This window comes from Macaca mulatta, chromosome 19 (assembly GCF_049350105.2).
Source record: "Macaca mulatta isolate MMU2019108-1 chromosome 19, T2T-MMU8v2.0, whole genome shotgun sequence".
In the NCBI taxonomy this organism is placed as follows: domain Eukaryota; kingdom Metazoa; phylum Chordata; class Mammalia; order Primates; family Cercopithecidae; genus Macaca; species Macaca mulatta.
Window position 1 is genome coordinate 7,290,202 of NC_133424.1, and position 13,048 is coordinate 7,303,249.

The 13,048-nt window shown below is 58.2% G+C and overlaps 1 protein-coding gene across 5 annotated transcripts; it reads right to left on the reverse strand.

Moving 5' to 3' along the window:
• Nucleotides 1–147: 147 nt before the first annotated feature.
• KHSRP (KH-type splicing regulatory protein) lies at nt 148–11,830 on the reverse strand. 5 transcript variants are annotated; one of them, XM_077979602.1, is made up of 20 exons: nt 11,472–11,830; nt 9,326–9,422; nt 8,635–8,673; nt 8,276–8,315; nt 7,421–7,470; nt 7,072–7,143; nt 6,206–6,263; nt 5,721–5,895; nt 5,508–5,606; nt 5,003–5,101; nt 4,773–4,875; nt 4,028–4,128; nt 3,784–3,928; nt 3,543–3,703; nt 3,351–3,460; nt 2,860–2,948; nt 2,662–2,787; nt 2,433–2,510; nt 2,194–2,354; nt 148–1,172 (listed from the first exon to the last, which is right to left on the reverse strand). In XM_077979602.1, the coding sequence occupies exons 1-20, from the start codon at nt 11,718–11,720 to the stop codon at nt 1,164–1,166; spliced, it is 2,061 nt and encodes a 686-aa protein (XP_077835728.1). In that variant the 5' UTR covers nt 11,721–11,830; the 3' UTR covers nt 148–1,163. The 5 variants fall into 5 exon arrangements, with proteins under 5 accessions (XP_077835728.1, XP_077835726.1, XP_077835727.1 ...); XM_077979600.1 differs by having other exon boundaries at nt 2,587–2,787; XM_077979601.1 differs by having other exon boundaries at nt 697–2,354; nt 2,587–2,787; nt 11,472–11,568; nt 11,701–11,830.
• Between the last annotated feature and the right edge of the window lie 1,218 nt (nt 11,831–13,048).

The following is a 13,048-nucleotide window of genomic DNA, read 5'->3' on the forward strand; positions in this document are numbered from 1 at the left end:
GGAAGACAGCAGTGCTGGGCTTGGCCAGCCTCCCCTTCCCACATCGGAATGGGAAAGTCTTGGGGGGCCACACCCCACTCTAATCGGCCGAGACTTGCTCCTCAACTTGTTTCCTCTCACAAACACAACTGCGGCCGGCACGCAGTCTTTTTTTTTAAACAAAAAACACTTTATTTAACAAAAAAAAAGGTGGGGGGCAGGGTTAGGAAAGCACATTGCGCCTGAAGAAAACTATTTTCTATTTTTCTTAAAAAAAAAAAAAAAAAACACAAAGTTTGTAATTTTCAATCACCATTATCAGGCTTTTTAAACAACATCTATAAAGAACAAACATCTGCTTCAAAACTACAGGGAGGGAGGGAGGGAGGGAGCGGGGGAGACAGACAGCACCCGCAGACGGGGAGGTTTTGTTATCATTTATTTGTGAAGTTAAAAACGAGCGATAAAAAGTAAAAACTGCCATACAATTTTTTTTGTTGTTCTCATTTTGTTTTCAGTTTCAATCTCCTCTTGAACAGATGAAAAGACAACAGACCAGTCCTGGGAGGGGGGACGGGCGGGGCCGCAGGAGCTGAGCCAGGGCGGGAGGAGAGGAGAAGAGGGGGCTTGGCTGCTGGGGGAAGGGGTCCTGCAATACAACACCTGGTCCAAGGAATGTTCCACCTCTAACTAAAAAAAAGAAATAGCAAGAGTGACTTTTTTTTTTCCTTTTTAAAAGTTTATTTTAAAAACAAGAAGAGGGCCGAGGGTGGGAGAAAATGAATTGCTTTATCCTCAGAGAGGCAGGTTCAGGAAGGCTGGGGGGTGAAGAATAGAGACTTTTTAATATATATATATATAATTTTCTAAGTTCTGCTTTGCTCTTTGTGTTTTAATGTTTAAGGTGTTTTTGGCAGAGATCGAGATCTCGCTATCTTCTCTGGCTGGCTCAACATGAAGAATCCCAATTTTGAAAGAAAAAGCATGTGAGACACAGAACAGGCGAGAGAGTGAGGGCCCAGCAAGCCCCCAAGCCCCCTCCCACCGCTTGCCGCGAGGGCTCCCCGATACTCCCCACGGCAGCCATCGCTCTCTCGCCAAACAAAACAGAAGCCCCCAAACAGAACAAAATGGAAAAAAAAATAAAGATTTTTCACAGATGAAGAAGTTCACATTCATTCGATTCATTGAGCCTGCGGAGAGGGAAGAGATAGGAATTGGTCACTACGGGGAGGGGAGGGTGGGAGACTAGGGGGCGGAAGAGAGGAGGGGCTGGAACACCGTTGTGGGGGGGGCAGGAAGCCCCCTCCCAAACCTGCGCTGGCTCAGGCTGGAAGGACGTGCTTGTTAACTGTCTAGCCAGGTGCTCGCGGGACTCGCTGAAGTCACGCTGCTCCCTGATGGAGAAGGAGGGACAGAGCAGGAAGAGAGGAACGGGGGCCGCGGAGGGTGGAGGCGCTAGGGTCGGAGGGGAGCTGCCCTGTCTCCGGAGGGCGGCGACTCCCGGCGCAGCACAACAACATGAACAATCCAGAGATCATGGTGTCCCCACAACACCCCTGTGAGGTAGGTTGGAAGGTGGCAACGATCTTCACGCCCACTTCACAGACAAGCCCGGGACACAGGCAAGCGCGAGCGCATGGGAGGCTAAGCCCGGCGGGGCAGGGGCCTGGGCCGCTCCCCGCGTCCCCACCAGTCCCTGCCAGAGCCGGGCCGCCTGCAACACAGTCACTTGGACACGGGAAAAAAGATCACGGGTTAAAAAAAATAAAAGAATAAAAAGAACAAAAACCAAAAAAGTGATGCAGAGAAGGGGAAAAAATAGACGTTTTCTTCCCAAGTGGCCAGATTGTGAGCAAGGTGGCGGCCGGGCCGGTGCCCACCGTCCGCGCTGTCTGCCTGCCCCCCGACTCCCCAGCAGTTCAGAAGTCCCGCCTGCGAGTCTCAGCGCTCCCCAGCATCACGACAGCGGCACACAGGAACGAGCAGCCGGCGCAGGGAGGCCTCTTCGTTTAACCTCTGGACCCAGCGAATGCTTCCCTGGTGGTGCGTGGGGACTCCCGGAGACCTCCAGCCACACGGCCCCCGCTGCAGGCATCAAGGGCACACCCCGCAGGGGAAGGGGTTTCCGGCGCTACCCACTAAGGCAGGATGGACGGTGGCCGGGGGTTGGAAGGAGAAAGGAGGAGGAGGAGGGTGGCAATTCCCACTTGCCTGCTGCTGTCCCTGCTGCGTGGGCGGTGGCTGGGGGCCGCCAGGACCTGGGGTCTGTCCGTAGTAAGCGGCCTGCTGTCTGTAATATTCCGCCCAAGCGGCACTGTAGTCTGGCTGGGAGCCTGGAGGAGCTCCTGGACCCCCTCCGGTGGCCACTTGCGCTGTGGGTGGACAGACACAGGTGAGAGGCTGTGGGTGAGGGCTGCCCCTGCCCCTGTCCCCAGTCGGTGGCCACTCACCTTGCTTCTTGTAGTACTCCTCCCAGGCCTTCGTGTAGTCCTGCTGTGGGGGCGCTCCGGGCTGCTGGGGCTGCTGGCCTGTGAGGGCGCCAAGACAGGTCAGAAACCACTCCCCCGGCAGGGCTGGAGCCCCCCCGCCGCCCTGCAGACTCACCGATCTTTTTGTAATACTCTTCCCAGGCCTTAGTGTAGTCCGACTGGCCGGTGGGTGGGGGCTGAGGGGGCTCACCCTGAGCCGGTGGGGCCGCAGGGGCCGGCGCAGGGCCTGGGACGGGGCCCGGGGGCTGCTGGTAGTAGTGTGAGTAGTAGGCGGCCCACGCGGCATTGGGGTCCGCGGCCGCTGCAGCTGCTTTGCCTGCAGGAGATACCCCGGGTGAGACATGGGCACAGAACAGGGCCCGCCCTCCCCAGGCGGCCCATCACTTACTTGGGTCGTGAGGAGCAGGCGGTTGCCACTGGGGGTAGGTATTGCCCCAGCCCTGGGGTGGGTACTGATGAGGAGGGGGCCCCCCGGCACTGCAGGAGAGAAGAAAGGGATGTTTGAGCAGTGGTGCGGGGGTGGCCGCAGTCGGCCCACCTGGGGTGGGGACGTTTTTCAGTGGGGGGGGAACAAGAGACCCAGACCACCAGGCTCAACAGGGCGCCTGGGAAAAGCCTAGACAAGAGGCAACTTGAAGGACATGCACTGTCAGCTCGAAGACACGAAATAAGCCCCTGAAACTTCCACGTGGGCAGAGAGATGCTGAAAGGCATATGTGCTGTAGCAGTGGACAGGAGAGGGCCTGTTGATGGTATCCACGAAAACGGGCTGGATGAGGCCCCCCACCTGCACTTCTAGGGAAATGGGGTCTGTTATTCTTCTTGCCAGCTCAATGAACCCCCGCCCCCAAAGCCCAGGAGGCAGAGAAGGATACTCACTGTGGGGGAGCCCCGGGTGGCCCCTGGTTGAAGGGTCCAGGATTGAAGGGCCCCATTGGGCCAGCAGGGCCTGGGCCACCTGGGCCTGGTCCAACTGGACAGAGAGGACCCTGGAAGGAAGGAGAGTAGCCGAGGTGAGTGGGCTGGGATCTGGGCTGCGAGCCCAAACCCCCAGAGCCCGCCCCAACCCACCTCGATCTTCTCCTCGATAAGCTGCTTGGCGTGGTCAATCTGCTGGGGCGAACCCCGGATGATGAACAACTTGAAGTTGGGGTCCCCGTTGGGTGGCAGCTGCCGGGAGATCTCTACGAAGGCTCCCGTCTGCTGGTTTATGGCTTTCACATTCTCGCCACCTGCAAAAATGCAGAAGGTGAAGGTGGCCTGCAGTGGTGGCCCAGGAAAGGGGGGACAAGGGGCAGGGGGCCACACTCACCTCGGCCGATGACCAGCCCACACTTGTGAGTGGGGATGGAGAAGGTCATCTCCCCACCAGGGGGACCCCAATTGCCTTGGCCTCTTCCTCGGCCTCGCCCCCCTGGGGGCATGCCTGGACCCCCTGGAGGACCTGGGGGACCACTCTGCAAGACAAGAGGAAGAAGATGAACCCTAGAAGCCGATCTGGTCTCCACACTCCCCTGGAGGCCCTGCCAGGCCCTTCAGCACCCGGGGCCACCTACCCTGAGGCTCTGGAGGAGGTCGTTGATGATCCGGGCTGCGTGCTCGCACCTGTCTGGGGGCCCCATTATATGAGCAATCTTCTCGGGCCCTGTCCCGTCATCTGAGGCCAGCACCAAGAGAGCAGAGAGACAAGTTTAAAAGAGCCCACCCCAGAGCCCTGCAACGCCGCCTCCAGCGCAGACACCACGCTGGCCTGAGATCTCAGACACGCTGCGCCGCTCCCAGCTTCCACCCGCTCAGGGATCGAGGGGGAGGCGGCCCACATTCCCAGAGAAGGAAACCCACGGCCAAGCCAGGGGGTGGCTCAAGCTTCTTCCAGCACACAGCACCCCCAGCACTGTGAGATTTTACAGAACAGTAAATATCTGAAAAGCCAGAGGGGCCCTTCTCCCCACGGCAGGCAGCTCAGAGACTGGCTGAGGACTGGCAAGAGTCCAGAGCTGAGGTGGAATAACCTGATCCAGCCTGTGGGACACCCAGGGCTGTCCTGTCAGAATGGGCTCCATCATGGGGGGAGGAAGAGATCTGACAGGGACAGGGACACACGGTCCCCCTGGATGTGGAAAGCCCATGTCACCCCCTCATGCAGCCGTCCCAGAGGAGAGAAGGGACTGGGCATGTTCTGACGGCTGGACTAGGAGCCATGAGGTGCTATGGAGGCCACCTGGCTGACCACGGTGCCCAGCTCCCTCAGAGCCTGCCTCCTGAAGAGGGTGGGGGGAGGGGCGCTGGCCAGGCCCTGACCTTGCTTGAACTGTATCCGCACGCCAGCATCATTCTGGATCTTCTTGATCATCTCTCCGCTCCGGCCAATGACCACGCCAACAGAATGCCTGGGCACTGGCACCTGAGGAAGGAGGCGGCAGGGTCGGCTCGGCCCGCAGCTCTGCTGCCCTCTGCTGTCCACTGGCCACGAGGAGCACTCACCCCGGCCCCTCCCTCCACCGGGGGGTGAAGGCAAGGCCCACACTCACATCAATGCCTCCGCCAATCCGAGATCCGTACTCATTCCGGTCCCCAAAGCCGCCTTGGTCACGTTCCCGGAGGATGTCCATCACCATCTCGCAGGCTTGCTGCAAACACACAGGAGAGGCAGCCCTCACGGGTGAGTCTTGCTGCCCCACACACCCCCTACCTTCTCAGGGGATGTGGGCCTCAGCAAAGGACCCATGAACCCTGGCTGAGCCCAGCATGGCACCCTACTAAGCTTTCTACCTGCCACTTGAATGGGGAGGCACTGACAACAGTCCCATTTCCAGATAAGAAAGCAGAAGGTCAGAGGTGAGGCCGGTGCCTCACACACACAAAGCTGGGAGTTAGTTCAGGGCCGCCCTCTGAGCTAGCACTCTTGCAAGCCTCTTGGTGTTATGACCGACTGTTCATGTATCTCTCCGGCGGAATGCAGACCTGAGGCTGCTGGCCCTGCCCACCTGCCCATGCTGCTCCAAAGCCCCGTCCACCACCCCAGGGTGTGCTCACCTGCACTTTGTAAGGATCCCCAATGATTCGGAGAGGTTTGTCCACATTCGTATTCTGAGATCCGTCCTGAATTAAGATCATCTTCACTCCAGCACGTTCCTTTACAACCAAGGTTAACTGTTAGTGCTGGGCTCTCCCAGGACTTCCTGGGCTGCTGTGGTGGTGGGGGGTGGTGCACAGATGCGGAGGAAGCTGCCCAGGTGCTGCCCTCACCTGCAGCTGCTTAATGGTCTCCCCGCCCTTGCCGATGACCAGGCCAGCCTTGCCCGCAGGGATCATGATCTCCTGCACGGTGCCATTCTGGCCCCCGTTGGCGTTGTCGTGGAACTGTCCTGGGGGGCCCCCACGACCCCGAGACACAATGTCGTCCAGCATCATCTTCGCTTTCCTGGGAAGGGGAGGAGTGGGTGCCACCACTGGAGAAAGGTACTGGTCTGGTGGCCCACCCAGCTCAAAGGGAAGGCGACCCCAACATGTGCAAGGATGACAGGGAAGAGAGGCCAGTCACTGGAGCTGTTCAGGCTCCAGATTCCCCAGGTCTTGGGCTGCTAGGGAATCAGCCTAATGTTAACATGGCTCTCTGGAGAAGGGGGCAAGAGTGGAGCATATGCGAGTTGCTCCCAACTTTCAATTCAAAGGGACAGAGCAGGCTTCTGCTTGTCCCCCACATCACAATGAAAGGTCCTGCGGGGACTTACTGGACAGATTCTGGGGCTCCTGTCAAGGACACGCTGCGCTCAGGTAGGCCACCGCTGTCTGGAAAGAGGAAATAGGGTCAGTGCCCTCCCTGGCCCACAGGCAGAGAAAGGCCTGCCTTGGACATGAGGAAACTTTCAGAATGATCAAGAGCCACTTCTGTCCCATTCAGCAGCTTGACAAATCAGTTTACTTCCCCTAAACACCTGAGAGGCTGCTTGAGGCAAGGCCAAGGTTGGGAAGGGATCCCAGAAGAGAGGCAGGACTTTTAGGGAAAAGGATGAGGTGGAGGGAATGGCAGATTCCAGAAGGTCCAGGACCTGGCCACCCCCACTACTAGCGGTGACCACCAGAGCCTCTTCTACAGACAGCACGTGCTACACACCCACATGAAGCCTCAGAGCCCCCTACCGAGCAAGCTTTCTGTACCTCAGGACTCTGAGATTCAAAGAGGTAACTATATTGCCTAAGAGCAGATGTACAGTCAGAACTGGGATCTGCACCTGGGCCTGACCTCAGAGGGATCCCTCTTTCCAAGGCACCACCTGCCTCATGCAGTCTTGCCGGGGTGCTTTCACTCACGCGGCAGGTCAGTGCAGTGCTGCGGAGCTTGGTGTCTGCAACCAGGCCCCTGTGTGAAATGCTAGCCCTGCCACCTCAGGCCATCCCTACCCACTGAAAATAAGTCACAGCTGCACCCCGTGGGCAGTACCAGTGCAGTGAGATACTGCACTGAGCCCAGGCCATAGTAACCACCACCAAGCGCCAGCTCGCTTCCTGTCCACAGTCCCCGTGAAAATTAATTAAAGGAAAGTGCAAAGGGCCCAACCCCGGCCCCCTTTCTGGCAGGAATCTGACGCTCTTGTACCTGGAGAAATCTGTACTTTGCAGCCTGAATCCTGTTGGATTTTGTTAATTTGTTCACCTCCTCTGCCAATAACTGGATGGAGAAAGAAGGAGAAAAGCAAAGCGTGATGAGGGAAGGGAACCCGGGCCTCAGGAGACTGCGTGGCCAGGGCCCCAGCCCCTCTGATGTTCAGGAGGGCAGCAGTCCTCTAGAGGGCTCCTATCCTCTGCCCAGAGGGGATGAAGGAGGGACAAATGAGAACAGCACACAGGAGCTCTCTCAGACCAGGGCTTCTGGGCTGGCAGGAGCTCACAGGACACTTCCTCCTGGGGAAGAGTGGGCCTCCCCACCCAAGATAACCCACACTCACTCAGGCCCACCATGCCGTCTGGGACCCTGTACTCTTCTGTCATTGAAGTCCTGTAGAGAGACATGCCCAAGGTCAGTTCTCAAGTGGGAAGGGAGGAGAACAGAAGTTCTGGAAGGTCTACTTGAAACCTCTGCCACCGTAGGCCTAAGCAGAATCTGACCAGACAGGCCACCAAACCTCTGGAGGCCTCAGTTTCCCCATCTGTGCCCTGAGAGATTTGGTCTGGGCATTGTGGGCTGTGGCCTGGTGCCGTCCCATTGATTCAGGGCGAGAGCGAGCACTGAGACTCACAGCAAACTGACAGTCACTCTACATTGCTGAGCTCTAAAAAGCCAGCTGTATGTCCTTTTCATCTTATTTTCCTAGTATTTTATGAAACTACCAGCCCATTAAAAAACAAACAAACAAAAAACTGGCCCCCGACAACTGCCCTGTGTCAGGTTCACTTCAGTCCATTTGATCGGGCAAAGAGCCCTGAGCGCCACAGCACGGAGTGGGATGGGCACTTGCAGATGTGGGAGGGAGGGAGGCAAGGCCCTCCCAGCCTCTTCCAGGACGACAATATTTGTTCTGCTCAGAGTCCCCACCCCAGCGGAGGAAGCCATAGGGTGCGGAGACCACCCTGTCTCTACAGTGACTGCCACGACCCTCTCCTCCCACAGCCCTACAGACAAGGGGTACGAGGAACGGACACAGCTCCTCTGTCTCGTTCCCATCTGAGCACTCTCTGGTCAACTGGCACTGGGGGATAAAACCTGAGAGAGGCGCCCCCAGTCAGAGCCCTCCCAAGTCAGAAGAAAGGCCAGTCTGCTGGCCAACAGACAAGAAAGCAGTGTGGGCCCCACCGTGGCTTACCTTGGAGGAGGATGGATGGGTCCAAGTTGAGAACTGATTGCTGTAGAGAGAAAACCCAAAGCAAAGACTGGCTTAGCTCCTCCTTGGGCACTTGGCACTGCCTGCCCCGGGGCAGTGGGAGCTGAGCTTGGCACCATGGTCCCCAGCCTGCTCCAGTGCCTGATGGATGCTGTGGATCCCCTCCCCATAAAAGCAGAGTTCATCTGCCTCAATTTCAGGGGTCCTGGGATCCCTCAAATGTATGGGCCCCAGAATGAAAGCACCAGGCACCTCTGTAAAGAGCTGCCACCTCCTCACTGACTCCTGAAAACCTCAACCCATTGAAGCCACGTATCTGCCTGCAGACCCCCTGGACTTACAGTCTCCCTGGGAAGCCAGCTTCTTGCTCTCCGGTTGATCTGGGAAAGAGAGAGGGTGGCAGATGCAGCACCCGCCCACCCACGGCCACCTCGAACCTGATGCTGGTGCCACATGTCCAAGGTAACCAGTGCCCCTCAGCCCGCACCCTTAACAAGAGCTGAGACAGGAGCCTAGGAGAGACCGGCCCCTGACGGGGCCAGACTCCGCCAATCCCGCCACCAACGCCCAGAGTAAAAAAGCCTTCGGAACACGCAAACACCACCAGGCACCTGAGTCCTCCCGGTTTAGGACAGCACCCGCCTCTAGCAGGGAGGGGTGTCATGGATAACAGTGGAGTTGGTCAGGAGATGATCACCCACTACTTGCGGTCACACGACGCACCCCAGGGCTGGGCCAACTTCACATCAAGACTCACTAACTGCTCCTGGTTGCCTCAGCCTCCCAGAAGGGGAGGAATCATCTTGGGAACTTACAACTTCGACCCAGTCACAATCAATCTGCCCTCCTCTCTGCCACCTGATACCTCAGGATGGCACACGGAACAAAAAGAATTAACAAAGCCGGGACTGCTGAAGTTTAAAAAGACCAAACAGCAGCAACACCCACCCCCTCTGAACCACACTCAAACAAAAGCACCCCTTTAGGCCCCCAGCCCTTCCTCCTAAGCTAAAGACGGCAGCAGGGAGTTACCTCCATCTTCCAACTGTCTCTTTTGGCCCCCAAAACCAAAATCAGGAGTGCTGTTATTCACTGTTGTGGCAGCATCGCCTCCAATTTTGGCTGCAATCTAGAATAAAGTAGTAAGCACAGAAGAATTACCACCAGAAACAACCCTCCATGGCACCCAGGTCAACTTCTCAGAACATTTCCTGGATATGAAAGCCCGTCAGGTCTTGGTGTCTGGCCCTCCAATTTAGGGAAGAGTCAGCTGGTTAAGACATCCTAGAACGAGTTTTGAACCTAGGCCTCAAGGTTCTCACCAGTTATCCGGGATTATCAAAATTCCTCTCTTCCCTTCTGCTGTGATTTGTGTCTTAATTGTGGCCAGCCCATAATCCACACTGACTTCATTCTACGGCTGACGGGAACACAGGCTCAGGTGCCAGGGAGGGTCCCCAGGTCATCTCCAGGAGCTTTCAGACACTTCCTTCTGCCAGTGGCCCCAGCTCACACAACCAGAAAGTGTGTGTTTTTTTAGCCCAGTTTTCCTGGGATGCTGAAGAGTTCAACTTTCCCTTATCTCCCCCACTCTCAAAATCCTTTTTTCAATTTACTGAATAAATTTGATCAGAGTGATCACTTCAAGGGATATGAAATCCTCATTTGACCAAAATAGAAAACAGAAGATTCTTTGGATGGCTGGACGCGGTGGCTCACGCCTGGAATCCCAGCACTTTGGGAGGCCAAGGCTGGCAGATCACTTCAAGTGAGGAGTTCGAGATAACCTGGCCAACATGGTGAAATCCCACCTCTACTAAAAATACAAAGATTAGCTGGGTGTGGCGGTACACACTTGTAATCCCAGCTACTCGGGAGGCTGAGGCAGGAGGAGCACTTCAACTGGAGAGGTGGAGGCTGTGGTGAGCTGAGGTCGCGCCACTGCACCCCTGCCTGGATGAGAGTGCGACTCGGTCTCAAAAAACGAAACAAAACAAAAAACGAAAACAGGACTCTATGGGACACAAGTTCCATCTCAGACACGTGAAGAGCAACTTTAAAGAAACCTCAACCCAGCAAACTTAGGATCAGAGTCCAGGTTTAGAAACCTAAATCATATTAAGAATCTTCCTTTCTACCAGTCTCCATTTTTCTATGTTGCCCTAGAGCCAAAGTTCATGGGACGCCCACAGGGGGCCTGTCCCCACCAACTGACAGCACCAGCTCCCTCCCTTCAAGCTGCCCCAGAATCAAGACGGTTCCATGGGCAATAAGACCAAGTGCACGCTAGAACCCACCCAACTCCAAGGGTGAGTTAGTCAGAGACCACAGAGGGCCAGAACACAGGCGTTCACCTAACGGGACCTCCCACCTTGGGAGGAGCCAGTCTCTAGCCCCGGAGGCATTGGGACAGCCCAGGAGCCGGTCGGTTTCCCGAAAGGCTGCAAAGTCCTCCCATTCTACAGACCACCAACCCTCCAGGCCATGAGGAGGCTGCAAATGGAGCTGGAGAGGTCAGTCCTAGTAGCATGTGACACTTCCTTGTTGTCATCACGCCTTAATACACGGTGGTGGGAGACCCTCCCTTCTTTCCCCCAGAGAGACAGACCACGCTTTCAAGCCACCAAAGCATCCAAAAGCCAGTCCCCATGCTCGTCTTCCCCATTTCGCACAAGTGCTCAGTCCTAGACAGGTCCCCATCCACTTTCCCGACTCAAGAGCAAGGACTGTCCCTCCCACCCCCACAATGTCCCTTCCTTCTAGGGAGGGAACAGAAATGGGATAGAGTTGGGGGCAAACACTGCCCTTTGCCCTGATATGGAGAGGAGAGTAAAGACTCTCCACCCGGGAAGGTGGACCCCTGCCTCCAGGCATGTCCTAAGGCGGGGGGCTAACGGGGGCTCCCAAAAGTGCGTCCCGGAGCTCAGGGGCACCTGCATACCCAGGGGCCGCTCCTGGTGACCCCCAGTGCGCCCCTACCCCCTGCAGGGGGGTCACCCGCAGGGAGCCCACTCGAGGCGCAGCGGGAGGGCCAGGCCCCCGCCTACCGCCCACGTGACCCCGCGACGGCCCGGGCCCCCCCTCCGCGACCCCGCGCGCGCGCGCGCACGTGACCCCCGCCCCCTCCCCCGCCTGCGCGCGCGCGCGAGCGCGCCCCTCAGGCCCTCGGCCTCCTCACCTGGCGGGCCCGCTGCACGGCGTCGGCGAAGGCGTCCTTGCGGATTCCCGGGCCGCCTCCGCCGGGTGGCTGAGAGGGGCCCCCGGCCGACCCCCCGCCCGGGCCGCCGCCGCCAGGGCCGCCGCCGCCCCGGTCCCCCGCGCCTGGCGGGCCCGGCGGAGGGCCTCCCCCGGCGCCCCCGGCTCCCCCGCCCCCGCCGGCGGGTGGCGGCGGCCCGGGCGGGGGTCCTCCCGTGCTGTAGTCCGACATGGCGCGGCGGGGCCGGGCCTGGCGCGGAGGCTGAAGCTGAGGAGGCGGCGGCGGCGGCGGCGGCTCAACGCGGGAACAAGGCCTCGCTCCACACGGCCGCGGAGCACTCTGGGAACCCAGCCGCTGGGAAGACGACGAGGGGGGAGAGGGTGGCCCCCTCCCGCCGCCGGCGTGACGGACGGCTCCTGCGGGCCAATGGGAGGCAGACGCCGCACCCCGGACGCCAATCGCGAGCTCTGAAGGAGGTGGCCAATCGGAATGCAACGAGGGGCAGTGGGCGGGAGGCTCAGAGTGACTGACAGCTCTCAGAGGCAATAGCTGCGAGCTGCCGGTGCTGGGCGGGCAAATGAAGGCGATCTGAGAAAGCAGGAGGCCCAATGAAACGCGAGTGCCAGATTCGCGGGGCGGCTTCAGAATTAGATTGACGGTTCTGAAGAGTCACGTGGACTGTAAGGCAGGGCCTAGTGAAAGACTCCTATGGACTGGCTGGGTGGGCGTTCGGCTTGATAGTCGTGGACAGAAGCCAATGAATGCACGTGAGAGGTGGTGCTTGTAAAGATGGGCAGTGAATTTAATCCAATCCCTGACGAGTTCTGGGTGATGAGGTTGGCTTTGGACTTTAATTGCTTCCCTTGTTAACCAGAATCCCTTTCTAGCCCTGACTTCTAAACCAATGGCTGAGCGACATGGGTGGGTGTTCGGTGACTGACACTGGTCTGGACAAATGGGAATGAAGGAAATCAAGGCGCCCAGTTTTGGTGGGAGCCAGTGGAAGTGCCGCTGCATTGGGGCGGGGTCGGCCACCAGACAGCGAGAGGGGATTAGCGGGAGCTGTAGTGAATGGCAGCCGACGTGGGCGGTGGCAACCGGCTGCCCGAACTCAGGCCTGACGTCTGGGTTAGCTCCCTGGGAGCCTGGCTGGGTAGGCCAGGCACGTGGCCCGCTTGAAGCGTTAGAGATCGACCGCTTCTGGGGGTGGGGAGGCCGGAAAGCAGGAAACCTGGGATCCCCTGGGCCCTCTTCTTTCTCGACCCCCCATCTAGAGCGTCCAGTTCTCTTGCAGGACTCAAGGAACCAGCCCCCCTACCGAGTCCAGAGCCGTTCCAACAACCGGGATCCAGGGATCACAGCCCCTCACTTCACACCCCTCACTCCCTTCGCATAATGCCCTGGGAATAGAGCCTCAAGCTCCTATCCTGGGTCCTCACCTCCTCTCCTGGACACAAATTCCCATTCAGTACCCAGAGGCGCAAGGTCCCCAGCTCCCCTACTGGGTCCAGGGATCTCATGCACCCAGTTCCACTCCTAGGCCCAGGTATCCAGACACG